The following is a 26,463-nucleotide window of genomic DNA, read 5'->3' as shown; positions in this document are numbered from 1 at the left end:
TGCGACCGTGGAGGCCTAGCCATTGGGTTTATATATTTAAAGTGGAGGTTGATAGGCAGGTGGGGGGTGTAGAGAGGGATGTTAAATGCAGACTCAGTGGGCCGAACTCCTATATCTTATGGTCTAACTCAAAAGGGGCTTGAGGGGGGCAACTTCTTCACACAAAGGGTGGTGGGTATTTGGAATGATTGAGGCAGGCGCGTTAGCAACGTTCAAAAGCTACAACGTCGATAGGAGAGGTTTAGAGAGCTTCGGGCCCAACGTAGCTCGCTGGTCAACACAGCATGGATGAGTTGGGCCGAAGGGCCTGACCCTCAGACAACGAACTGACTATGAATAGGGACTGTTCAGGTAGGAGCATCCCAGTCGGTATGGAGGAATCGGGCCGAATGGCCTCTTTCTGCGCCGTACGGCTGCACAAGTGTGGATTTTCAAAGCTCTTGAAAAATTTCCTAAAATTCTGAAATAAAATAACCCCCTTTTTCATACACGCGCAACCTCTCCTTTTTAAAGAGCGAGTCCCACCAGTCCTAGATCTCCCCCCACCCCCCAGACAAGAGGAGATTCCTGTCATCCTCGTCTTGTGAACCCCGGCCCCGCCTCCCTGGAGCCTGCCCTGTGCGGGGTGCGAAGCTTTAACCCCCGCCCTCCACCAGTGTCCCGCTGCTGCCGGCCGCTCTCCTCTCGCCCCGGGGACATGGAGCCCGAGCCCGAGTCCGAGTGCGCCGTGTGCCGCTCGCCGTGCCCGGACGCCGGCCGCCTCCCCTGCGGCCACCGCCTCTGCTCCGAGTGCGCCCGCTACTTCGGCACGGAGCTGCGGACAGAGGCGGAATGTCCCCGCTGTCACAGCGAGCCGGGCACCCCGGCCGGGGCCGAGGCACCGTCCGCCCCCGCTGCCGGGGGGCAGCCACGGGAGGTGGGCGGAGAGCGGGGGCTGTGCAGCGAGCACGGGCGGCCGCTGGAGCTGTACTGCGAGGAGGACGGGGAGTGTGTGTGCGGCCCCTGTACCGCCACGGGCAGGCACAGCGTCCACACGCTGGTCAGCCTGCAGACGGCACAGGACAACATCAAGGTAAGCCGGGCTGGTAGGTGGGGGCTGCTGTCGGGAGAAGCTTCAATTACCCGCAGACACTGGCACCGCTTCTGCTTGGGTTTGGGGAGAGGGTTACATTGACAGGGAACGTACAGGACTGATAACGCGGTTTAACTAGAACGTGTGCCGGTTTACAGTATTAGTAATAAATGGTTTCAGAAGGTTGTCATAGCCGGGTTGGCGGGTAGCGGGGTACCTATTAAAGACTCCTAAAGTCGTAAGTCTGAAATTGCCTCTGACACCCAAGTCCAGCTCCTGACCTACACGTGGGGCTACTGACAGGAGAAGGGGCAAATTCGGGTTACTGGCGCCATGAAACCTGTCGCTTCGGGCAGTGGTCGGCAGCTCATCTGGGAGAAGGAAAACTCTGATCTAAAACCTCTTGTGGCTGTACCCACTCACGGGGAAAGGCTTCGGGAGTGAATCCCGAGGGAAAGATCCCGAACTCCTGGGTCTCCGCCGGTGCCGAACTGTATCGGTCTCTGCTTTGGATTCCTCTGCTGCGTGGAGAGGGGACACAGCTTGCCCTCCGTGTCACTCTGCCCTGGTTTGCGTACCCACACGGCGAGAATGCAGCGCCCATGGTCGACCCCGATCAACCTCCCACGGTAACATTGTTGTACCGATCACAGCGGAAAAGTTAGCTTCGCAAACCAAACATACACATCAAGCACGAGGAAATCTGCAGATGCTGGAAATTCAGATTACACCACTCACAAAATGCTGGTGGAACACAGCAGGCCAGGCAGCATCTACACATCAAAGTCGAGTTTGCCGGCGTGCACAAGCTGACTGTGAAGGGAGACGGGAGGTGACTTGAAACCCATCAAATATGGAAAAGCCGAGAGAGAGAGTGGATGTGGAGAGGATGTTTCCTATGGTGGGGAGTCTCGGACCAGAGGGCACGGATAGAGTGGATGGGGAGAGGATGTTTCCTATGGTGGGGAGTCTCGGACCAGAGGGCACGGATAGAGTGGATGGGGAGAGGATGTTTCCTATGGTGGGGAGTCTCGGGCCAGAGGGCACGGATAGAATGGATGGGGAGAGGATGTTTCCTATGGTGGGGAGTCTGGGACCAGAGGGCACGGATAGAGTGGATGTGGAGAGGATGTTTCCTATACTGGGAGAGTCTGGGACCAGAGGGCACGGATAGAATGGATGGGGAGAGGATGTTTCCTATGGTGGGGGGTCTCGGACCAGAGGGCACGGATAGAGTGGATGGGGAGAGGATGTTTCCTATGATGGGGGGTCTCGGACCAGAGGGCAAGGATAGAGTGGATGGGGAGAGGACGTTTCCTATGGTGGGGAGTCTCGGGCCAGAGGGCACGGATAGAGTGGATGGGGAGAGGACGTTTCCTATACTGGGAGAGTCTGGGACCAGAGGACACAGATAGAGTGGATGTGGAGAGGATGTTTCCTATAGTGGGGGAGTCTCGGACCAGAGGACACAGATAGAGTGGATGTGGAGAGGATGTTTCCTATGGTGGGGAGTCTCGGACCAGAGGGCACGGATAGAATGGATGGGAAGAGGACGTTTCCTATGGTGGGGAGTCTCGGGCCAGAGGGCACGGATAGAGTGGATGGGGAGAGGACGTTTCCTATACTGGGAGAGTCTCGGACCAGAGGGCACGGATAGAATGGATGGGAAGAGGATGTTTCCTATGGTGGGGAGTCTCGGACCAGAGGGAACAGCCTCCGAATAGAAAGACATCCCTTTAGAACAGAGATGTGGAATTTCTTTAACCAGAAGCTGGTGAATCTGTGTAATTCATTGCCACAGACAGCTGTGGAGGCCAAGTCATTGGGTGTACTTAAAGCAGAGGGAGAAAACAAGAGAGTGGGGTTGAGAGGGATGATAAATCAGCCCCGATTTACTGGCGGAGCAGGGCCGATGGGCCGGATGGCCTAATCTTGCTCCTTTGTCTAGCGGACTCGGTGGAGCTGTACAAAACGATAGCCGGACGCCGGAGGCTTTCCCCCTGGCAAATCAGGAAGGGGAATAATTTCACGGCGAGTGGGGGGTAAGTGTGGAGGGATGTCAGAGGTCGGTGTTCTTTACGCTGAGTGGTGGGTGCAGGTCCGTGGAGGGGAGACTGGTTTCTGTGACGCGCCGAGCGGAGTCCGCAACTCTCCGCGGTCGCAGTTGCCGCACAGATGTGCTGTCGGAATTGTAACCAAAAGAACTTCAGAACCTTTGACAAAGTTAACCAGGGACTGACTGGGTTACTGTAAGATTTAAGGCAATTGTCTAAAATCCGGCCAAACTGTCTAAAAAATACGCTCTGCTCAAAATACACCCACATCTTAGGAACAACTTCCTCACCCCGCTGAACGGTTCATGGACTCATGACCTGAGATATCCATCTCTCTCTCGCTCTCTCTCTCTCTCTCTCTCTCTCTCTCTCTCTCTCTCTCTCTCTCTCTCTATCTCTCGCTCTCTCTCTATCTCTCTCTCTCTCTATCTCTATCTCTCTATCTCTCTCTCTCTCTATCTCTATCTCTATCTCTCTCTCTCTCTCTCTCTGTCTCTCTCTCTCTCGCTCTCTCTCTCTCTCTCTCTCTCTCTATCTCTCTCTCTCGCTCTCTCTCTCTCTCTCTCTCTCTCTCTCTGTCTCTCTCTCTCTCTCTCTCTCTCTGTCTCTCTCTCTCTCGCTCTCTCTATCTCTATCTCTATCTCTATCTCTCTCTCTCTATCTCTCTCTCTCTCTATCTCTCTATCTCTCTCTCTCTCTATCTCTATCTCTATCTCTATCTCTCTCTATCTCTATCTCTCTCTCTCTCTATCTCTATCTCTCTCTCTATTTCTATCTCTATCTCTATCTCTCTCTCTCTCTCTCTCTCTCTCTCTCTTCTCTCTCTCTCTCTATCTCTATCTCTATCTCTCTCTCTCATATGACGGCATCCACTCCTTTAACTCTTTGATGACTATACAGTCCATCCTGGACCCACAAGCTCTATTGCAAGTGGGACGTGTACATGTGGTAGTGATGGCAACCGTGGCTGCATTTCTCCCGGCTCTCTTCTGCTGTCTTCTGGTTCTTTCCATCTCCAGAATACGAACCCCGTCCCTACACAGGGGTCGCTAAGTGTTACGGTCGGCAGCAACATCCTCCAGGTCCTCAGGTCTGATCTCGCACTTCTTTAAATCTTTCTTCAGCTGATCCCTATAGCGCTTCTTCGGCCCTCCAGCTGAGCATTGACCATGACGTAGCTGGCCGTATAACACTCTGTGGGGTAGCCGACATGAGGGCATCCTTATCACCTGCCCCAGCCACTGCAGCTGACGCTGGGTGAACTTGGCCCCAATACTTCTGCAGTTGGTCTTCACAAGTATTTCAGTGTGAGGCGTCCGCTCACGCGGGGTAATTCCCAGGATGCGCTGGAGGCAGCTGATGTGGAAGCGCTCCAAGGACTTGATGTGATGCCTGTAGGTTACCCAAGCTTCACAGCTGTAAAGGAGGGTGGTGACACAGACCGCCTGGTATCGGTGACCTTTGTGGAGGGACGAAGGCTCCTGTTCTGAAAGACTCTACGCCGAAGTCTCCCAAGGCAGCTGATGCCTGTTTAATGCGGCGCGCACACACACTCACACACACGCACTCTCACATTCATACTCACACTCACACACACGCACGCGCACACACTCACATTCATACTCACACTCACACACACGCACGCGCACACACTCACATTCATACTCACACTCACACACACGCACGCGCACACACTCACATTCATACTCACACTCACACACGCACGCACGCGCACACACATTCATACTCACACACACACGCACGCGCACACACATTCATACTCACACTCACACGCACGCGCACACACATTCATACTCACACTCACACGCACGCGCACACACATTCATACTCACACTCACACTCACTCACATTCATACACATACACTCACACTCACTGTAATTGATTTACTTTATTTTTTCTTTCTACCTGATCGTGTGTTGCAATGAACTGCTGCTGCCAAGTTAACAAATTTCAGGTCACATGCCGGTGACGATAAATCGGGTTCTGATTTGCTTTAGTTATATTTTTTATTGCAACATGGATTGTTTATTGTACTGCGGTCACAAAACAGATTTCACGACATATGTCGGTGGTAACAAACCTGATCTGGATTCTGAAGAACATCCAGTAAATTGAATCATAGAGATCCGGCATGGAAACGGGCCTTTCGGCCCATCGATTCCGTGCCAACCATCAACCACCAGTTTACAACAATCGCATTTCACTCTCCCCGCGTTCCCATCATTTGGGCGCCACGGTACATGACGCTGTTACAGCTTAGTCTGTCGCAGATCCGCGGTCAAACCTGACGTCCTCTGTGAGGAGTCCGTCCCTCCTCCCGGTCGTTCCCCCGGGTGCTCCGGCTTGCTCCCACAGTCCAAAGATATACTGTGTGGGGGGAGGGAAGGAGCACGAGCTGGCAGGTGATAGTGGAGCCAGGTGAGGGGAGTGGCTAGGGGAGGGGGAATGAGGTGAGTAGCTGGCAGGTGATAGGTGGAGCCAGGTGAGGGGAGTGGCTAGGGGAGGGGGAATGAGGTGAGTAGCTGGCAGGTGATAGGTGGAGCCAGGTGAGGGGAGTGGCTAGGGGAGGGGGATGAAGTGAGTAGCTGGCAGGTGATAGGTGGAGCCAGGTGAGGGGAGTGGCTAGGGGAGGGGGAATGAGGTGAGTAGCTGGCAGGTGATAGGTAGAGCCAGGTGAGGGGAGTGGCTAGGGGAGGGGGAATGAAGTGAGTAGCTGGCAGGTGATAGGTGGAGCCAGGTGAGGGGAGTGGCTAGGGGAGGGGGATGAAGTGAGTAGCTGGCAGGTGATAGGTGGAGCCAGGTGAGGGGAGTGGCTAGGGGAGGGGGATGAAGTGAGTAGCTGGCAGGTGATAGGTGGAGCCAGGTGAGGGGAGTGGCTAGGGGAGGGGGAATGAGGTGAGTAGCTGGCAGGTGATAGGTGGAGCCAGGTGAGGGGAGTGGCTAGGGGAGGGGGATGAAGTGAGTAGCTGGCAGGTGATAGGTGGAGCCAGGTGAGGGGAGTGGCTAGGGGAGGGGGATGGTGCGTAGCTGGCAGGTGATAGGTGGAGCCAGGTGAGGGGGAGCGGCTAGGGGAGGGGGAATGAGGTGAGTAGCTGCAGGTGATAGGTGGAGCCAGGTGAGGGGAGTGGCTAGGGGCGGGGGATGAAGTGAGTAGCTGGCAGGTGATAGGTGGAGCCAGGTGAGGGGAGAGGCCAGGGGAGGGGGAATGAGGTGAGTAGCTGGCAGGTGATAGGTGGAGCCAGGTGAGGGGAGAGGCCAGGGGAAGGGGAATGAGGTGAGTAGCTGGCAGGTGATAGGTGGAGCCAGGTGAGGGGAGTGGCTAGAGGAGGGGGAATGAGGTGAGTAGCTGGCAGGTGATAGGTGGAAGGCGTAAAATAAAGAAAAGGGAATGTGATAGGAGAGGAGAGTAGACAATCGGAGAAAGGAAAGAGGGAGGGGAGAGACAGGTGAGGAGAAGAGAAGGTAGAGAAGTTTAGGGGGAGACATGAGGGATAATTTTTTTTTACACACAGAGGGTTGTGAGTGCCTGGAATGACTTGCCAGGGATGATGGTGGAGGCTAAAACATTAGGGGTATTTAAGAGCCTCTTGGACAGGCACATGGATAAAAGAAAAATGGAGGGTTATGGGGTAGTGTGGGTTTAATACATTTTTTTAAGGATTATATGGGTCAGCACAACATGGAGGGCTGAAGGGCCTGGAATTCAACCCTGGAATCATTTTCGTGAACTTCCTTTGAACCCTCTCCAGTTTCAGCACCTCCTTTCTAAGGCAAGGGGATAAGGTTAAAAACTGTTCTCAATACTCCAAGTGAGGCCTCACTGGTGCTTCATAAAGTCTCAACATTACATCCTCATAATGAGGTGTTGCTCCTCCAACCTGAGGGTGGCCTCTTCGTGACGGTGGAGGAGAGTGGGAAAGAGGTGTGGAGTAACCCCTTTATCTTTAATGATCTCCAATAACCTCGGCAATATTTCTCCGCTCTCTTTCTAGGGCAAGTTACTCAGCCGGGTGAAGACTCTTTTCCAAATTCAACAGAACTGTCACTTCAAGTACCAAGATCTGAAAAAGTCTGAAAATGAAATTAAGGTAGGGGAGATGTGAAGGTGAAGGTGGTGGGGGGAGGGGGGAGTGGAGTTGGCAGCTAAAGTGATGAAATTACTTTTGACAGAATGAAGCAACAGCTGATGTACCAGGAGACAGTTGAGTGAGCGGGTCGAACTGAGACTGAAGTTCCTGGGTGAGATGCTGGTCCTACCACGAGGAGAGCAAAGCGAGACCTGTGTTAGAACGTGCAACATAGAACTCTACAGCATAGTTCAGGCCCTTCAGCCTACAATGATGTGCCAACCTTACAACCTACTCCAACCCCCCTTCACAGTTTTGCAGGTTGAAGTCCTGCAAATCTTATCAGCCTGGTTCTGCATGCTGTCAGTGTCCCAACAACGTTCTGCACCATCTACAGCTCCTCCAACCTTTGTGTCATCGAGCAACTTACTAGCCCACCCTTCCTCGTCCAAGTCATTTATAAAGGTTACAAAGAGTAGAGATTCCAGAGCAGATCTTTGCAGAGCACCGTTGGTCATCGAACTCCTTCGCTTTGAAATTGAGGAGAATGATGGTTGTCTTATTGGAATTTTGAGGGGATTGAAAGTGTAGATGTTTGAAAAGTGGGTGGGAGGGGTATGGAGGGCTATGGTCCAGGTGCAGGTTGATGGGACCAGGCAGAATAACAATTTGGCATGGACTACAGATGTTTGGATGGGAGGTGTATGAGGAGCTATGACTCGGTTGCAGGTTGACGGGACTCGGGATCAGTTCAGTGTCGTGGTGAGTGAGGTTATCCACTCTGGTTCAGGACCCTGATGGTTGATCTGTCCCCGAACGTGAAGAGTAGGCCAAGGTGAACTCGTGGTCGCTCAGCAGCAATACCACGGTAGCATAGTGGAGGGTGCAATGCTGTAACAGCTCCGTGCATCAGAGTTCAGAGTTCAATTCCAGTGTCCTCTGTAAGAAGTTTGTACGTCCTGCCTGTGCGCGTGTGGGTTTTCTCCAGGTGCTCTGGTTTCCTCCTACAACCCAAAGACATACCGTTTAGTGGGTTGATTGGTCATTGTAAATTGTCCTGTTATTAGGCAAGGGTTAAATCAGCGGGTGGTGTGACTCGCTGGTCCAAAGGGGCCTGTCCAGCACTGTATCACTAAATTAAATAATTTCATAAAACTCCAGGGCAAAAGTTTGCCACTGTACTCTTTTCCCCCCTTCTTCCTCCATAAGCAGGTTGAGCTGGGACGTGGGCCACTAACGGCAGCTCGGCAGAGTGCTCAGTCCTGGGCCGCAGGTTGGTCAGCCCTGTCCCTTCCGTTTTCACAACACAGCTTCACACATCATCCAAGCAAAGATCCTTCCTCTCCCAGGAAGCTTCTCTCAGCATTTCTGTGGCCCTGCGTTTTTATGGGATGGGGTTGCTCGTCGCACGTCTGACCCCTCCTGACTTCTCAGCCGGGCTTGGGACCGTCCGTGGCGGAGGTACTGTCCTTGTGGAACTGCAGTCAGCTGACAGATACTGAAGCTTTGCACTGCTAAAGGTCTACCTCGCTCTCCGTACACACAGTGCACATGGGGAGGAGTAGACAAGCACTAATGGAAGTACACACTCCTCTGTTGACGTCAGCTTGTGATAAAGAGGGAGTTTGTTCTGAAGGTAACCCCCAGACACTGTGTGAATTCCTACCTTCTGCACCCCCTCCAATGCCTCCGCATCCTTCCTGTCTCTTTTCTTCCCTCTTCCCCAGTCCTCCACCAAACCCCACCCATGAGTCCGCAGGGGTGAAATGTTTAACCAGTGGTGTTGGGAGGTGTGTGATGGCCGCCGTTTCTCAGCAGTTCCGAGTCTGGGGTCGAGGGTTCTGTTCTGGTCTTCCCCCCCCCCCCACTCTTCATGAGGGGGAAGTAGTGTCCTCCCCCCCCCACCGCCCCACCGCCCCGATCACGGACCAGGCTGAACGATTGGGCTGCTGCTCTTGGTATTCCAGACGCAGATCACCCGGCTGAAAGGGAACCTGTCCAAGAAGTTTGCTGAGTGGCGGAGGAGCCTGGAGGAGGGGGAGTCGGCCTTGCTGAAGAAGGTGGACGAGGAGGGTGACCGCTTGCTGACCAGCACTTTCAAGTGCTCGGAGATGTTGGACCAGAAGATGGATCTGATTCAACAGATTGACGACAGGGCCCAGGACCTGTCCCAGGCAGACCCTCTCACCTTCATCCAGGTACCTCCACCTTCAGAACATAAGAGCAAAGTAAATTTACTATCAGAGTACATACACGTCACCGTGTACTACCCCGGGATTCATTACCTTGTGGGCATTCACAGTAAATATAAAATACATGGTAGAATCAATGAAAACCTGCATTGTCAGACAGACAGGCCCCCGATGTGCAAAGGACTACAAATACAAAAAAAAATCAAAGTCATCAATAAATATCAAGAACATGAGTTGGAGAGCCCTTAAGAGTGAGTCCACAAACTGTGGAACCAGTTCAGCACAGTACAGGCCCTTCGGCCCACAATATTGTGCCAACCTTGTAATTTACTCTTAAGATCAATTTAACCCTTTCCTCCTACATAGCTTCCATTTTTCATCACCCACTTGTCTATCTGAGTCTCTTAAATGTTCCTAATGTAGCTAGGTGTATCACCACCCCGGCAGCTTGTTCCGTGCACCCTACCTCTGACATACTTTCCTCCAATCACCTTAAATTATATCCCTTTGTTTAACCATTTACACCCTAGCTGTCCACTCTATCTCTGCCTCTTATCATCTTGGACACTCCTATCAAGTCACCTCTCACCCTCCTTCACTCCAGAGAGAAAAGCCCGAGCTCACTCAACCTGTCCCTCACGAGACATGCTCTCTAATCCAGGCAGCATCCTGGTGAATCTCCTCTGCACCCTCTCTAATCCAGGCAGCATCCTGGTAAATCTCTTCTGCACCCTCTCTAATCCAGGCAGCATCCTGGTGAATCTCCTCTGCACCCTCTCTAATCCAGGCAGCATCCTGGTAAATCTCTTCTGCACCCTCTCTAATCCAGGCAGCATCCTGGTGAATCTCCTCTGCACCCTCTCTAATCCAGGCAGCATCCTGGCGAATCTCCTCTGCACCCTCTCTAATCCAGGCAGCATCCTGGTGAATCTCCTCTGCACCCTCTCTAATCCAGCCAGCATCCGGGTGAATCTCCTCTGCACCCTCTCTAATCCAGCCAGCATCCGGGTGAATCTCCTCTGCACCCTCTCTAATCCAGACAGCGTCCCGGTGAATCTCCTCTGCACCCTCTCTAATCCAGACAGCGTCCCGGTGAATCTCCTCTGCACCCTCTCTAAAGCTTCCACATCCTTCCTATAAATGAGGCGACCAGAACTGAACACAATATTCCAAGTGTGGTCTTACCAGAGTTTTCTAGAGCTGTAACATTACCTTGTGGCTCTTGAACTCTTAATTTCAAATGCAAAATTGACTTGCAATGAAGATTGAATTATATCCACATAATCTGTGACACTATCAGCTAAATTCATCTCCCAGAAGGACCTTTACAATTTGCCATCCAACATTTTGGAACTGTGCATCAGTCCTGTGTGCAAGGGAATTTCTTACTATCAGTGTCCCCAATAACTTTGTATGCCTGTCAGATTCACCCCCCCCCCCCCACCTCCCGTCTCCAGTCTTCTTCGCTCCAAGGAAAACAAGCGAACTAGTCCAGCCTGTCTGGTCCTTTGTAACTGAAACAGATCACCCAGGCTCCATCGTGGTGAATCTCCCCTGCACTCTTTATAAAGCAGTCACACTCCCTATTACGTTTCAGTGCTGTTTTAATGAGCAAATATGGACCTGTTAATCACAGCGCTCTCATCGATTCTCTCTGCCTTTCTTCCACCCTACCCAACACAGGATGCGAAAGAGCTCCTTTCTAAGTAAGTCTGATGGAGTTGTTCAGTACGATTGGGAACTGATTTACGATTGCCTCATACTGAGATACGGTGAAAAGCTTTACTCAGTGTGTCATTCAAACAGATTATTCCATATGTTACTTCATGAAGAACGTTCAAAGTAAATTTATTATCAAAGTTCCATGTACAACCCTGGGATTCATTTCCTTGCAGGCATACTCAGTAAGTCCAGGTGCGTAATAGAATCAATGAAGAGGAGGGACAAACAACCAGTGTGCAAAAGACAACAAACTCTGCAAATATACAAGAAATTAAATAAATAAGCAATAAATATCGAGAAGCTGAGATGAAGAGTCCTTGAAAGTGAGTCCGTAGGTTGTGGGAACAGTTTGAGTGACGGGGCAAGTGGTCCAAGAGCCTGATGGTTGAGGGGTAATGCCTGCTCCTGAACCAGGTGGGGTAGGCCCTGAGGCTCCTGTACCTCCTTCCTGAGGGCAGCAAGAAGAGAGAATGGCCTTGGTGGTGGGGTCCCTGGCTGCCTTCCTGCGATGGTGCTCCGTGTTGGGGAGGGTTTGCCTGCGGTGGACTGGACCGAAGGTGTAACGGGTACAGAGAATGTGCAGCGCAGGTCAGCAAGGGTCATGACCAGGTAGATCATTGAGGACAAGAGCCAATCTTGTCAGATCGGCAGTCTGACACCAATGCCGTCCTTGAACCTGATGCCACGCACTTCCAGCTATTGTATCTTCTGTGGGGTCTTTGATTATGTGGGTTGCTTTAGGGTGAAGTGCAAGTGGAGAGGGTGGAGGGCAGGCTGGTCCCTGCGATGGATTGGGCTGCGTCCACACTTCCTGCAGGACTCCCGGGGGTGCCCAGTTTAGCACACGGATGTAGCGTATGCTGGATAGAGAGGAAAATCAGACTGGGAGAGGATTGTGAGATGGCTAAACATATTTTAAATGTCTTAGTGGGTCACCCCTCTGAGTTATGAATGCTCAACTTAAAGACACTCTGAGAGCTCCCGTTATTAAATTCAAAGGGGAACCACTCTTGGGGGAAAACAGAAGCTTGTTTATGTGTAGCCTCCCTACGTAATCAGACACCATTGCTCCTTAAACTGAGTCCACTCATACTTAAAGTGCACCAAATCCAGTCTGAGAGTGTGGGTCATCTTAACCCTTGCCTCCCCCTGCCCAGAACCAGGGTAACGCACAACAGCACAGCACATCAAAGAAGCACACACAATGCTGGAGGAACTCAGCAGATCAGGCAGCATCTATGGAAAGAGATAAACAGTCAGTGTTTGTGGCTGAAGCCCTTCATCAGGACTGGAAAGGAAAGGGGAAGAGCCAGAATAAGATGGTTGGGGGGCGGTGGGGGGAGGAGTACAAGTTAGCAGGTGATAGGTGAGACCAGGCGAGGGCAAAGATGGCTGAGTGAGGGAGGGAGGATGAAGAAAGAAGCTGGGAGGTGATAGGTGGAAGAGGTGAAGAGCTGAAGGAGGAACGTGATAGGAGAGGACAGTGGACCATGAGAGAAGGGGAAGGAACAGGGGTATCAGAGGGAGGTGAGGAGAAGAGAAGGGGGCCAGAATGAGGACTGGAGAAAGAGAGAGGGGGGAGAAATTACTAGAAGTTGGAGAAGTCAATGTTCATGCTGACTGGTTGGATGCTACCCAGATGAAATGTAAGGGCTTATTCTTCCAGTCTGAGTGTGGCCTCACCGTGAATGTACAGGAGACCATGGGCTAACACGGGACCCATGGGAATAGGAAGAATTCAAATGGGTGGCCTTCAGGAAAACCCACCTCCTTAATTGTCCAACACTGTTCCTTAAAGTCGAGTAGCAAGTGATTTTGTGTATTTTTCCGACTCATGGACAAAGTTAGCTTAAAGATGCTGGTGAAATCCAGGGATGCCCTGTACTCATTTGAGGGCAGGGTCCAGCATCCTCGGTGACCTCCAAGGTTGGGAAGGTGGGGTGGGATTCTGGAGAGGTCCCGGTCGTTGAGGTAATGAAGAAGCTGATGGAGGAGGCAGATTGGAGTGTCCATGGAGAGGGTGCTGGAGTGTCCGTGGAGAGGGTGCTGGAGTGTCCATGGAGAGGGTGCTGGAGTGTCCATGGAGAGGGTGCTGGAGTGTCCATGGAGAGGGAGCTGGAGTGTCCATGGAGAGGGAGCTGGAGTGTCCATGGAGGAGGTGCTGGAGTGTCCATGGAGAGGGTGCTGGAGTGTCCATGGAGAGGGAGCTGGAGTGTCCATGGAGAGGGTGCTGGAGTGTCCATGGTGGTGGAGGTGGAGTGTCCATGGTGGTGGAGCTGGAGTGTCCATGGAGAGGGTGCTGGAGTGTCCATGGTGGTGGAGGTGGAGTGTCCATAGTGGTGGAGCTGGAGTGTCCATGGAGAGGGTGCTGGAGTGTCCATGGAGAGGGTGCTGGAGTGTCCATGGAGAGGGAGCTGGAGTGTCCATGGAGAGGGTGCTGGAGTGTCCATGGAGAGGGAGCTGGAGTGTCCATGGAGAGGGAGCTGGAGTGTCCATGGAGGAGGTGCTGGAGTGTCCATGGAGAGGGAGCTGGAGTGTCCATGGAGAGGGAGCTGGAGTGTCCATGGAGAGGGTGCTGGAGTGTCCATGGAGAGGGTGCTGGAGTGTCCATGGTGGAGGTGGAGTGTCCATGGAGAGGATGCTGGAGTGTCCATGGAGAGGGAGCTGGAGTGTCCATGGAGAGGGAGCTGGAGTGTCCATGGTGGAGCTGGAGTGTCCATGGAGAGGGTGGTGGAGTGTCCATGGAGAGGGTGCTGGAGTGTCCATGGAGAGGGTGCTGGAGTGTCCATGGAGAGGGAGCTGGAGTGTCCGTGGAGAGGGTGCTGGAGTGTCCATGGAGAGGGAGCTGGAGTGTCCATGGAGAGGGTGCTGGAGTGTCCATGGAGAGGGTGCTGGAGTGTCCATGGAGAGGGTGGTGGAGTGTCCATGGTGGTGGAGGTGGAGTGTCCATGGAGAGGGTGCTGGAGTGTCCATGGTGGAGCTGGAGTGTCCATGGAGAGGGAGCTGGAGTGTCCATGGAGAGGGAGCTGGAGTGTCCGTGGAGAGGGTGCTGGAGTGTCCATGGTGGTGGAGGTGGAGTGTCCATGGAGAGGGAGCTGGAGTGTCCATGGAGAGGGTGCTGGAGTGTCCATGGAGAGGGTGCTGGAGTGTCCATGGAGAGGGAGCTGGAGTGTCCATGGAGAGGGAGCTGGAGTGTCCATGGAGAGGGTGCTGGAGTGTCCATGGAGAGGGTGCTGGAGTGTCCATGGAGAGGGTGCTGGAGTGTCCGTGGAGAGGGTGCTGGAGTGTCCATGGTGGTGGAGGTGGAGTGTCCATGGAGAGGGTGCTGGAGTGTCCGTGGAGAGGGTGCTGGAGTGTCCATGGTGGTGGAGGTGGAGTGTCCATGGAGAGGGAGCTGGAGTGTCCATGGAGAGGGTGCTGGAGTGTCCATGGAGAGGGTGCTGGAGTGTCCATGGAGAGGGAGCTGGAGTGTCCATGGAGAGGGAGCTGGAGTGTCCATGGAGAGGGTGCTGGAGTGTCCATGGAGAGGGTGGTGGAGTGTCCATGGAGAGGGTGCTGGAGTGTCCATGGAGAGGGAGCTGGAGTGTCCATGGTGGTGGAGGTGGTGTGTCCATGGAGAGGGTGCTGGAGTGTCCATGGTGGTGGAGGTGGAGTGTCCATGGAGAGGGAGCTGGAGTGTCCATGGAGAGGGTGCTGGAGTGTCCATGGAGAGGGTGCTGGAGTGTCCATGGAGAGGGTGCTGGAGTGTCCATGGAGAGGGAGCTGGAGTGTCCATGGAGAGGGTGCTGGAGTGTCCATGGAGAGGGTGGTGGAGTGTCCATGGAGAGGGTGCTGGAGTGTCCATGGAGAGGGAGCTGGAGTGTCCATGGTGGTGGAGGTGGAGTGTCCATGGAGGAGGTGCTGGAGTGTCCATGGAGAGGGTGCTGGAGTGTCCATGGTGGTGGAGGTGGAGTGTCCATGGAGAGGGAGCTGGAGTGTCCATGGAGAGGGTGCTGGAGTGTCCATGGAGAGGGTGGTGGAGTGTCCATGGAGAGGGTGCTGGAGTGTCCATGGAGAGGGTGCTGGAGTGTCCATGGAGAGGGTACTGGAGTGTCCATGGAGAGGGTGCTGGAGTGTCCATGGAGAGGGAGCTGGAGTGTCCATGGAGAGGGTGCTGGAGTGTCCATGGAGAGGGTGGTGGAGTGTCCATGGAGAGGGTGCTGGAGTGTCCATGGAGAGGGAGCTGGAGTGTCCATGGTGGTGGAGGTGGAGTGTCCATGGAGAGGGTGCTGGAGTGTCCATGGTGGTGGAGGTGGAGTGTCCATGGAGAGGGAGCTGGAGTGTCCATGGAGAGGGTGCTGGAGTGTCCATGGAGAGGGTGGTGGAGTGTCCATGGAGAGGGAGCTGGAGTGTCCATGGAGAGGGTGCTGGAGTGTCCATGGAGAGGGAGCTGGAGTGTCCATGGAGAGGGTGCTGGAGTGTCCATGGAGAGGGTGGTGGAGTGTCCATGGAGAGGGTGCTGGAGTGTCCATGGAGAGGGAGCTGGAGTGTCCATGGTGGTGGAGGTGGAGTGTCCATGGAGAGGGTGCTGGAGTGTCCATGGTGGTGGAGGTGGAGTGTCCATGGAGAGGGAGCTGGAGTGTCCATGGAGAGGGTGCTGGAGTGTCCATGGAGAGGGTGCTGGAGTGTCCATGGAGAGGGAGCTGGAGTGTCCATGGAGAGGGAGCTGGAGTGTCCATGGAGAGGGTGCTGGAGTGTCCATGGAGAGGGTGCTGGAGTGTCCATGGAGAGGGTGCTGGAGTGTCCATGGTGGTGGAGCTGGAGTGTCCATGGAGAGGGTGCTGGAGTGTCCATGGTGGTGGAGCTGGAGTGTCCATGGAGAGGGTGCTGGAGTGTCCATGGTGGTGGAGCTGGAGTGTCCATGGAGAGGGTGCTGGAGTGTCCATGGTGGTGGAGCTGGAGTGTCCATGGAGAGGGAGCTGGAGTGTCCATGGAGAGGGAGCTGGAGTGTCCATGGAGAGGGAGCTGGAGTGTCCATGGAGAGGGTGCTGGAGTGTCCATGGAGAGGGTGGTGGAGTGTCCATGGAGAGGGTGCTGGAGTGTCCATGGAGAGGGTGCTGGAGTGTCCATGGTGGAGGAGCTGGAGTGTCCATGGAGAGGGTGCTGGAGTGTCCATGGAGAGGGTGGTGGAGTGTCCATGGAGAGGGTGCTGGAGTGTCCATGGAGAGGGAGCTGGAGTGTCCATGGAGAGGGTGCTGGAGTGTCCATGGTGGTGGAGCTGGAGTGTCCATGGAGAGGGTGCTGGAGTGTCCATGGAGAGGGTACTGGAGTGTCCATGGAGAGGGAGCTGGAGTGTCCATGGAGAGGGTACTGGAGTGTCCATGGAGAGGGAGCTGGAGTGTCCATGGAGAGGGTACTGGAGTGTCCATGGAGAGGGAGCTGGAGTGTCCATGGAGAGAGAGCTGGAGTGTCCATGGAGAGGGTGCTGGAGTGTCCATGGTGGTGGAGCTGGAGTGTCCATGGAGAGGGTACTGGAGTGTCCATGGAGAGGGAGCTGGAGTGTCCATGGAGAGGGTGCTGGAGTGTCCATGGTGGAGGTGGAGTGTCCATGGAGAGGGTGCTGGAGTGTCCATGGAGAGGGTGGTGGAGTGTCCATGGAGAGAGAGCTGGAGTGTCCATGGTGGTGGAGCTGGAGTGTCCATGGAGAGAGAGCTGGAGTGTCCATGGAGAGGGTGCTGGAGTGTCCATGGAGAGGGTACTGGAGTGTCCATGGAGAGGGAGCTGGAGTGTCCATGGAGAGGGTGCTGGAGTGTCCATGGAGAGGGAGCTGGAGTGTCCATGGAGAGGGTGCTGGAGTGTCCATGGAGAGGGTGCTGGAGTGTCCATGGAGAGGGTGCTGGAGTGTCCATGGTGGTGGAGCTGGAGTGTCCATGGAGAGGGAGCTGGAGTGTCCATGGAGAGGGTGCTGGAGTGTCCATGGTGGAGGAGCTGGAGTGTCCATGGAGAGGGAGCTGGAGTGCCCATGCAGAGGGTGGTGGAGTGTCCATGGAGAGGGTGCTGGAGTGTCCATGGAGAGGGTGCTGGAGTGTCCATGGAGAGGGAGCTGGAGTGTCCATGGAGAGGGAGCTGGAGTGTCCATGGTGGAGGAGCTGGAGAGTCCATGGAGAGGGAGCTGGAGTGTCCATGGTGGTGGAGGTGGAGTGTCCATGGAGGAGGTGCTGGAGTGTCCATGGAGAGGGAGCTGGAGTGTCCATGGTGGTGGAGGTGGAGTGTCCATGGAGGAGGTGCTGGAGTGTCCATGGAGAGGGAGCTGGAGTGTCCATGGTGGTGGAGGTGGAGTGTCCATGGAGAGGGTGGTGGAGTGTCCATGGAGAGGGTGATGCGGGCGGGAGGGGTGGGGGAGGGGGAGGGGAAAGTGGGGTTCCTGTGGCATGCAGTGAGGTGGGGGTGGCATCAGAAGGTCTGAGTTAAGTCAAAGAGATGGTAGAGGTCCTGTGGCAGAGACTTGGGAGAGGAGCTGGACTTGTTAGATGCTGGTCGAGGTGCTCTACAAAAGTTCCAACATGTTGGTCCACGACCTTGTCTAATCCCCCAGTGAGACCACACTCAGATTGGAACAGCGACTCCTCATCATCTGTCCGGGTATTCTCAAACCTGATAGCATGAATATCGATTTCTCTAACTTCCAGTTCTCTTCCCCTCCCCACCTCTATTTTCCATCCCCCGCTCTGACTCACCTCCCTTCACCTCTCTCGTGTTTCTCCTCCTTCCCTTTCTCCCATGGTGTCGTGGGTGAGGTCTCACAGACAAGGACTCTGGACACGCAGCCTTGGTAGTGAAGGATTTTATTTACAGAAGACAAACGTGGGAAAATGGCAACAGGAGCAACACACACACAATTTACAGTAGTCGGATCGGCAATAAAACACACGCAGACAATTAATAACGAACGTGGGAAAATCACATGGGACCGAAGTACGTATGTACACACACACACTCTCACACACACCCACACTCGCACAACTCACACACACACACACAAGCACTCTCACACAAACACAAACACTCACTCACTATGATACCCGCTCTGTGCAGGCACGGCTCTCCTGCTTGGGGACAATGCTCACACTCCAACCCTATCCAACGCACAGCTCACCCACAGCAGGGTGGTCCCTCGGACACAGAGCAGGTCAAGCACACGTGGCTTCCTTAATAGTGCAGCAGGGCTGATGAATCCCACCCAGGTAATTCACAGGGAAGGGAATGGCTTGGTGCCAGCCGAGTTAAGCTGATTACAGAAGCCAGTTGCCCGAGGCCAAGTACAAACAGAATTAAAGGGGCCAATGGTGAGGTGTGCATTGCTGGGTGAGGAGAGGTCAAACCTTGACTGGCAGGTGGTGTGACTTTCAACCAGGTAATGGGCACGTGACTGTCACGACCCCTCCAATATACATGGTCACCCTCCTTGCCTATCAGATTTCTCCTTCTTCAGCTCTTAGCCTTTTCCACCTGTCACCTCCCTGCTCCGTACTTCATAACCCCTCCCCCCTCAGCTTCTCTTTCTGGCATCACCCCTCTCCCTTTCCAGACCCGATCCTGTGTTTTGTGTGTGTGGCTCTGGACTTCCGGCATCTGCAGAATCTCTTGTGTTCTGGGACTGACGGCTCCACACTTCTTTGCAGGGCCTTGGAGATCCGAGAACAGACAGTTCCGACCCTTCGCAAGGACACGCTGAACATGAAACTGATAGCGGAGTATGCCAAGGAGCTGGTTGATAAGTCCATGGTCTACCACTCGGTGATAACGAGCATCATCGGTGAGTGAGAGGGAGCGCCAATGCCCCGGTAACCGTGGCAACACTTGCAAAGTAACATACTGATTACAGTGCCAATGACCACCAGTCCTGGTTCCATTCCTGTCGCTGTCCGCTAGGAGTCTGTACCTTCTCCCTGTGATTGCGTGGGTTTCCTCCCACAGTCCAAAGACATGCGGGCTAGGGTTAGTAAGCTGTGAGCTTGCTGTGTTGCCCGATGACACCGATGGGCTGCCCCCAGTACACAATGAGATAATGTCAAGAGTCCACCCTATTGTACTGGGGGATGGCTCAGTACCCTTGAACTGTTATAGACAATAGGTGCAGAAGTAGACCATTCGGCCCCTCGAGTCTGCACCACCATTCACCATCATGGTTGATCATTCACTATCAATACCCAGTCCCTACCTTGTCCCCATATCCCTTGATTCCCCTATCCATCAGATATCTATCTAGCTCCTTCTTGAAAGCATCCAGAGAATTGGCCTCCACCGTCTTCCGAGGCAGTGCATCCAACACCTCCACAACTCTCTGGGAGAAGAAGTTTTTCCTCAACTCTGTTTTAAATAACTGACCTCTTATTCTCAATCCATGCCCTCTGGTACTGGACTCTCTCAACATCTGGAACATATTTCCTGCCTCAATCCTATCAAATCCTTTAATTATCTTAAACGTTTCAATCAGATCCCCTCTCAATCTCCTCAATTCCAGTGTGTACAAGCCCAATCTCTCCAATCTCTCTGCGTAAGACAGCCCTGCCATCCCAGGAATCAACCTAGTGAATCTACGCTACACTTCCTCAATTGCCAGAATGTCCTTCCTTAAACCTGGAGACCAAAACTGTACACAATATTCCAGGTGTGGTCTCACCAGGGCCCTGTACAAATGCAAAAGGACATCCTTGCTCTTGTACTCAATTCCCCTTGTAACAAAGGCCAACATTCCATTTGCCCTCTTCACTGCCTGTTGCACTTGCTCATTCACCTTCATTGACTGATGAACTAGGTCTCTTTGCATTTCTCCCTTACCTAACTCTACACCGTTCAGACAATACTCTGCCCTCTTGTTCCTGCTTCCAAAGTGGATAACTTCACATTTATTCACATTGAATGACATCTGCCAAGTATCTGCCCACTCACCCAGCCTATCCAAGTCTCCCTGTATTCTCCTAACGTCCTCTTCGCATGTCACACTGCCACCCAGTTTAGTATCGTCAGCAAACTTGCTGATATAGTTTTCAATGCCCTCATCTAAATCGTTGACATAAATCGTAAAGAGCTGTGGTCCCAATACAGAGCCCTGTGGTACCCCACTAGTCACCTCCAGCCAGTCCGAGAAACACCCATTCACTGCTACCCTTTGCTTTCTATCTGCCAACCAGTTTTCTATCCATGTTGAAACCCTGCCCCCAATGCCATGAGCTCTGATTTTACTCACCAATCTCCTATGTGGCACCTTATCGAATGCCTTCTGAAAATCTAGGTACACAACATCCACTGGCTTACCCTCGTCTAACATCCTTGTTACACCCTCAAAAAACTCCAACAGATTAGTCAAGCAGATTAATCAAACAGATTAGTCAGATTAGTGTGTGGTAGAAGCTGTCGTTGAGCTGGTGCTCCCTGCTTCCAGGGCTTGTATCTTCTGCCTGGTGGGACAGGGAGATGTGAGAGTGACTGGGATGGGTGGGGTCTTTGATTCTGTTGGCCACATTAGTTGACAAGGTGTCTCTCTTCTCCCCCCCTCCCCACCCACCTCTCCACACTCTCGTCTCCCATCTCTCACCCCACCCCTCTGGCTCTGTCGCCCCAGGTGAATGGGCACGCCTCACCTTGGACCCCAGGACGGCCTACTGGTTTCTGACCATCTCGGAGGACGCGCGGTCACTGATGTTTGGGTATGACCTGCAGCCCTACCCGTCCAATCCTGAGAGGTTCCGTACTCACCGGCAGATCCTCTGCTGCCAGAGCTTCACGTCGGGCTACCACACCTGGCTGGTGGAGGCCGAGGGCATCGCCTGGGGCCTTGGGGTGGCCTATGGGAGCATCCCGCGGGAAGGCCACGGCTCCGACCTGACCAACAGCGATAAAGCTTGGTGCCTCCACTTCAGCCACGGCTCGCTGACCGCCAGCCACCATGGCAACCACACCAACATTGTCAGTGACCCCACCCACAGCAGGTTTCAGGTGGAGCTGGACTACGAGGCCGGCAGCATCTCCTTCTACCAGGTCGATGATGCCCCTAAACACTTGCACACGTTCCAAACCACCTTCACCGAGCCCGTGTTCCCAGCATTCTCCTGCTTCTACATTTCCTCGCTGCGGCTCTGCTAAACCGATGAAAATGAAAGTCACGAGCTGGCCATTCAGCCCATCTACTGCCTACTGCGCACATCTTCTCACTTTGATTCAGGAAGTCCCTGCTGACAACCATGCACCTAACCCTAGGCCAACCCTTTCCCCATCTGCTACCTTGTCTATTCAGCCACCTATGTCTGCTAGGCACACCTTCAGGTCAGAGAAACAGGCCATTTGGCCCGCTGACTCCTTGCTGGCCACCATGCATCCAAGCCTAGCCCAGCCCATTCCCCATCCCCTACCACGTTTTTTCAACCTTCCCTTCAAATAATTTGCTCACCTTTTCCACCTATCACCTCCCAGCTTCTCACTTCATCCCCCACCCACCCACCTTCTCCATCACCTAGTCTCACCTATCACCTTCTAGCTTGTACTCCTCCCCCTCCCCACCATCTAATTCTGGCCTCTTCCCCCTTCCTTTCCAGGTCCTGATGAGGGGTCTCGGCCGGAAAAGTTGAATCTTCATTCCCCTCCAATGATGTTGCCTGAGTTGCTGAGCTCCTCCTGTGTTTTGTTGTGGATTTCCAGCACCTGCAGAATCTCTTGTGATAGAATTAATTCACTCTTTTGATTTGAGCTCCCTGGGAGTGGATTCCACATTCCCACCCCTCCCTTGATAAAGGGGTTTCCCCACAACTTCCCTTGGTCAGAGAGTGTAGAGACATGCAGCCCAGAAGCAAGCCCTTCAAGTGACCAAGATGCCCACTCAGGCCAGATCCATTTGCCCGCGTTTGGCTCATCTCCCTCTAAACCCGGGGTTCACAACCTTTTTTTTTAATGCCATGAACCACTACCGTTAACTCCGTGGACCCCAGGTTGGGAACCCCTGCTCTAAACCTTCACCTGTTCACTTACCTGCCTAAATGTCATGTGCCTGCCCCTAACACACCCTCTGTCAGCTCGTACCCGAGGGCATGCGTTTAAGGCAAGCGTGGTAATTCCAAAGGAGATGTGAGAGGCAAGTGTTTAACACAGAGAGTGGTGGAATACGCACCCGGCGTGGCAATAGAGGCAGATATTTTAGAGACTTTTAAGAGATGTTTAGACAGGCACATGAACGTGCAAGAAATGGAAGGCTATGGACAATATGTAGGCAGAAGGGATTGGTTTAGTTGGCCACTTGATTACTAATTTAACTGGTTTAGCACAATCTTGTGGGCTGAAGGGCCTATTCTGTTTTGTGTTCTCATTCCAATGCCCACCACCCTCGGTGTGGAAGTTGTCCCTCAAGTCCCCTTTAAATCTTCCCACCCCACCTCTAGTTTTAGCCCCCCCCCCACCCCACTGCCCTGGGATAAAGACTGTGACCGTCCACTTTATCTCTGCCCCTTGGGATTTTATATTGCTTCTAGAATATAAAAGCAAGGATGTAACATCGATGCTTTATAAGGTGCTGGTGAGGCCTCATTTGAGTACTGTGAGCAGTTTTGGGCCCCTCATCTAAGAAGGGACGTGCTGACATTGGAGAGTTCTCAAAGGAGGTTCACGAGAATGATTCCAGGATTGAACAGCTTGTCGTGTGAAGAGCGTTTGTTGGCTCTGAGCCTGTGCTCACTGGAATTGAGAAGAATGAGGGGATGGGAGTTCCCGTTGAAACCAATCTAATGTTGAAAGAGTGGATGTGGAGAGGATGTGTCCCCTGGTGAGGGAGTCTAGGACCAGAGGGCTCAGCCTCAGAATGAGGAGGAATATCTTCAGTCAGAGGGTGGTGAGTTTGTGGAATTCTTTTCCACAGGCAGCTGTGGAGGCCAAGTCATTGGGTATACCTGAGGTAGAGGTTGATAGATTCTTGATTGGTCAAGGCATGGAGGGATAGGGGGAGAAGGCAGGAGATTGGGGTTGAGGGAAAAGGATCAGCCATGATAAATGGTGGATCAAATGGTCTAGCTCTGCTCTTATGTCTTATGGTCTTTCTGAGATATACGACCCCATCAGCCTCCTACACTCTGGGAAAATACGCCCCAGACTCTCCTTATAATCAAGCACTCTAGTCCAGATAACGTGCTCATAAATCTGTTCTGCTTCATAACGTCCTTCCTGTAGCTGGGCGAACAGGACGGTACACAATGCTCCAAGTGTGGTCACACAACAGCCAGTACGGCTGCTACGTGAAGCCCCAGCTTTTGAACTCAGCTCTGTAACCAATGAAATTCACCACCCCCTGCCTCTCTGCTTTCAGGAAACCATGTACCCGTGTTCCCAGGTCTCCGGCTCTACAAGGCCCTGCCACTTACTGTCTAGGTCCTGCCCTGGTTTAGGTGACCAGAATGAAAGACAGCAAGTGTGGGCTCACAGGCTGGAGACGCCAGGGCAAAATGCAGATGAATAGAGTTGAGGATGAATTTCTTCAGAGGGTGGTGAATCTGTAGAACTGATGAAGGGTGGTAGTGAGTTAAAGAGACTGTGGGGTAGGGATCCTCAACAACGCTTCAGACCTTTTGAATACAACGCTCCCGGGAAAAAGCAGGAATGGCGGAGGGAGCCCTTGGTGGTTTTCACTGTCCTCTGCAGGGTCTAGCACTGACGTCTTTCAGCTTCTGCACCGTACCAAGATGCAGGCGGACAGGAGGCTCTGGGTGGTGCTCTTGTCGAAGGGAGGCTGGGGAGGCTTGCGTGCCTCAGAAAGGGTGGATGCTGCTGGGCCTTCTTGACGAATGAGGAGGTTAGATCATCCATTATGCGCACACCAAGGATGTTTGGTCTGGGACGACGACCACATGGACGGCCTAGAAACAGTGTGGATTTAGAGAGAGTGGTTCCACTTGTTTAGGGCACGAAGCTTTTGTTGTGGGACAGTCACCCCAAAATCCAAGATTCATTTATTTATCCCATGTATGTAGAAACTGCTGTTAGGGTATTATGAGTACATTTGAGGCCCTTATCTAAGAAAGTGTGTGCTGACAGTGGAGAGAGAGTTCAGAGGAGGTTCATGAGAATGGCCATGGGAACGAAAGGGTTAATGTGTGGGAGGTGTTGGACAGCTCTGGGCCTGTACTTGCTGGAGTTTAGAAGCATGAGGGGTTCTCATAGAAACCTATTAATATTGAAAGGCCTAGACAGAGGGGATGTTTCCTAGGGTGGGAGAGTCTAGGACCAGAAGACACAGCCTCAGAAGAGAGGGATGTCCAATTTGAACAGGGATGAGGAGGAGTTTTCCTTCAGCCGGCGGTGGGGGTGGAGGGGTGACTCTATGGAATTAATTGCCACAGACTGTCGTGGAGGCTGAGTCATTGGGTATATCTCAATTGGAGGTTGGTCGGTTCTTGATGAGTAAGGGTGTCAAAGGTTACAGGGAGAAGACAAGACTAGGGGTTGCGAAGGATAGTAAGACAACCATGAGCAGACTCGATGGACTGAATGGCCTAATTCTGCTCTTATATCTTATGGTCTTATGGAACATACAGTGTGTTTGTGTTAAAAAGCAACACAACCTAAGGGTCAAGTGTTACTTCACATTACGGAGCTGGCACAGCGTGCCCACAGTGGTCAGCACCGCAACACACAAGCAAAGACGAAAACCACAACAGCAGAAGTAGCCCCTCCCTCCCTCCCTCCCTCCCTCCTACCCACAAGCAGTCCTCTAACACCAGGGCGGGCTGGCTCCAGGTCTCTATCTACAGTCCCCAACCCAGGCTCGCAATCCCTGGCATGCCATCGGCTCCCCAGTTTGCTGACGTGGGAAACCTCGCGCCCCAAAGATGAAAGAACCCGAACCAGCACTGAGGGATCTTGGGTCCAAGTCCTGAGCTCCCCTAAAGTGCCCACACAAGTAGGCGGGGTGGGAACAAGGGTACTTGGCCTGCATCGTGACTGTCAGAGTCACGTCTTAGCTATTTCATAGTTTGGCCAAGGCACATTTGGAGTATGGTGTACAGTGCTCATTAGGGAAGGACGTGAAGGCATGGGGAGCGTGCTAGCGAGGTTCACCAGAACGCTGTCTCAATTAGAGGGGATGCCCCACAATGTCATCTTCCTGTTTGTGACTCTCCCACATGTGGAAGTAAACACAAACACATAAACAGAGGAGAAAGTCTGCAGACGCTGGAAGTCCAGAGCAACACACACACAATGCAAGAGGAACTCAGCAGGTCGGGCAGCATCTGCGGAGGGGAATAAATAGTCAGTGTTTCAGGCCAAGGCCCTTCGTTTGGAGTGGAGAGGAAAGGGGAAGAAGTCAAAATGAGAAGGCGGGGTGGGGTGGGGGGGGGGGGGAAGGAGTACCAGCTTCTTATTCTGGCCTCTTTCCCACGTCCCCTCCAATCCTGACGAAGGGTTTCGGTGTGAAACATTGACTCTTCATTTTGCTCCATTGACCTGCTGAGATCCTCCAGCATTTCGAATTCATTCCAATTCCGCCCTCTCTCAAATCCCCTCCCTTAAATCCCTCTACTTTTAGATAGGATTACTCTGACCTAGCCTCGACATAACAGAGGAATAAGAAAGCACAGGCTCTGCCCTGAACAGATTTCTGACGGCTGAGACCACTAACGCGGCTTCTTCTGTTGGTGTTTGACAGCATTTTTAACTGGATCTTTGTGCAGTCTGATTCCTCCACACCAGCCAGTCCTGGTGTTGTAAAATGTAGCGTTTGTAACATTCCTCAGCTAATAAAATGCAAAGTCCTCATTCCCTGACTGAATTCTTGAAATTAATGTATTGCAGCAGCAAATACACAAACTTTTAATTTTAATAAGAAATATCTGCATAGCTAGTGCAAAAAGAGAGCCAGTGAGGTCCAGTAAACAAAAGTAGTGAGGGAGTGTTCACAGATCAATGTCCATTCAGAAATCTGATGGCGGAGGGGAAGAGTGTGTGGCTTCAGGCTTCTGTACCTCCTCCCTGATGGTAGCAGTGAGAAGAGGGTGTTCCTGGGTGATGGAGGTCCTTTATGATGGATGCTGCCTTTTTGAGGCATCGTCTTTTGAGGGTGTCCTCCATGTTGGGAGGGCTAACACCCATGATGGGGCTGGCTGAGTTTACAACGTCCTGCAGCTCTTTCCAATCCTGTGCAGTGTCCCATACCAGACAATGATGACGTTAGATTGCTCTCTGTGGTACATCTGTAGAAATTAGCTCGAGCCATTGGTGAGATACCACAGGTCCTCAGAGTCCTAATGAACTCCAGGCACACTGAGAGTAGGTCAACAGGAACGAAAGAGAAGGGTGTGTTTCTTTTCCTTTGTGC

The 26,463-nt window shown here is 53.0% G+C and overlaps 1 protein-coding gene across 1 annotated transcript; it reads left to right on the top strand.

The window, feature by feature from the left end:
• Nucleotides 1–610: 610 nt before the first annotated feature.
• On the top strand, nt 611–25,898 carry LOC132389994 (E3 ubiquitin-protein ligase TRIM7-like). The gene is made up of 6 exons (XM_059962573.1): nt 611–1,072; nt 7,141–7,236; nt 9,183–9,413; nt 11,091–11,113; nt 18,791–18,924; nt 20,734–25,898. The coding sequence occupies exons 1-6, from the start codon at nt 698–700 to the stop codon at nt 21,252–21,254; spliced, it is 1,380 nt and encodes a 459-aa protein (XP_059818556.1). The 5' UTR covers nt 611–697; the 3' UTR covers nt 21,255–25,898.
• The last annotated feature ends 565 nt before the right edge of the window (nt 25,899–26,463 follow it).

This window comes from Hypanus sabinus, unplaced genomic scaffold (assembly GCF_030144855.1).
Source record: "Hypanus sabinus isolate sHypSab1 unplaced genomic scaffold, sHypSab1.hap1 scaffold_731, whole genome shotgun sequence".
Classification (NCBI taxonomy): domain Eukaryota; kingdom Metazoa; phylum Chordata; class Chondrichthyes; order Myliobatiformes; family Dasyatidae; genus Hypanus; species Hypanus sabinus.
This window is presented reverse-complemented; position numbering and strand designations above follow the sequence as displayed.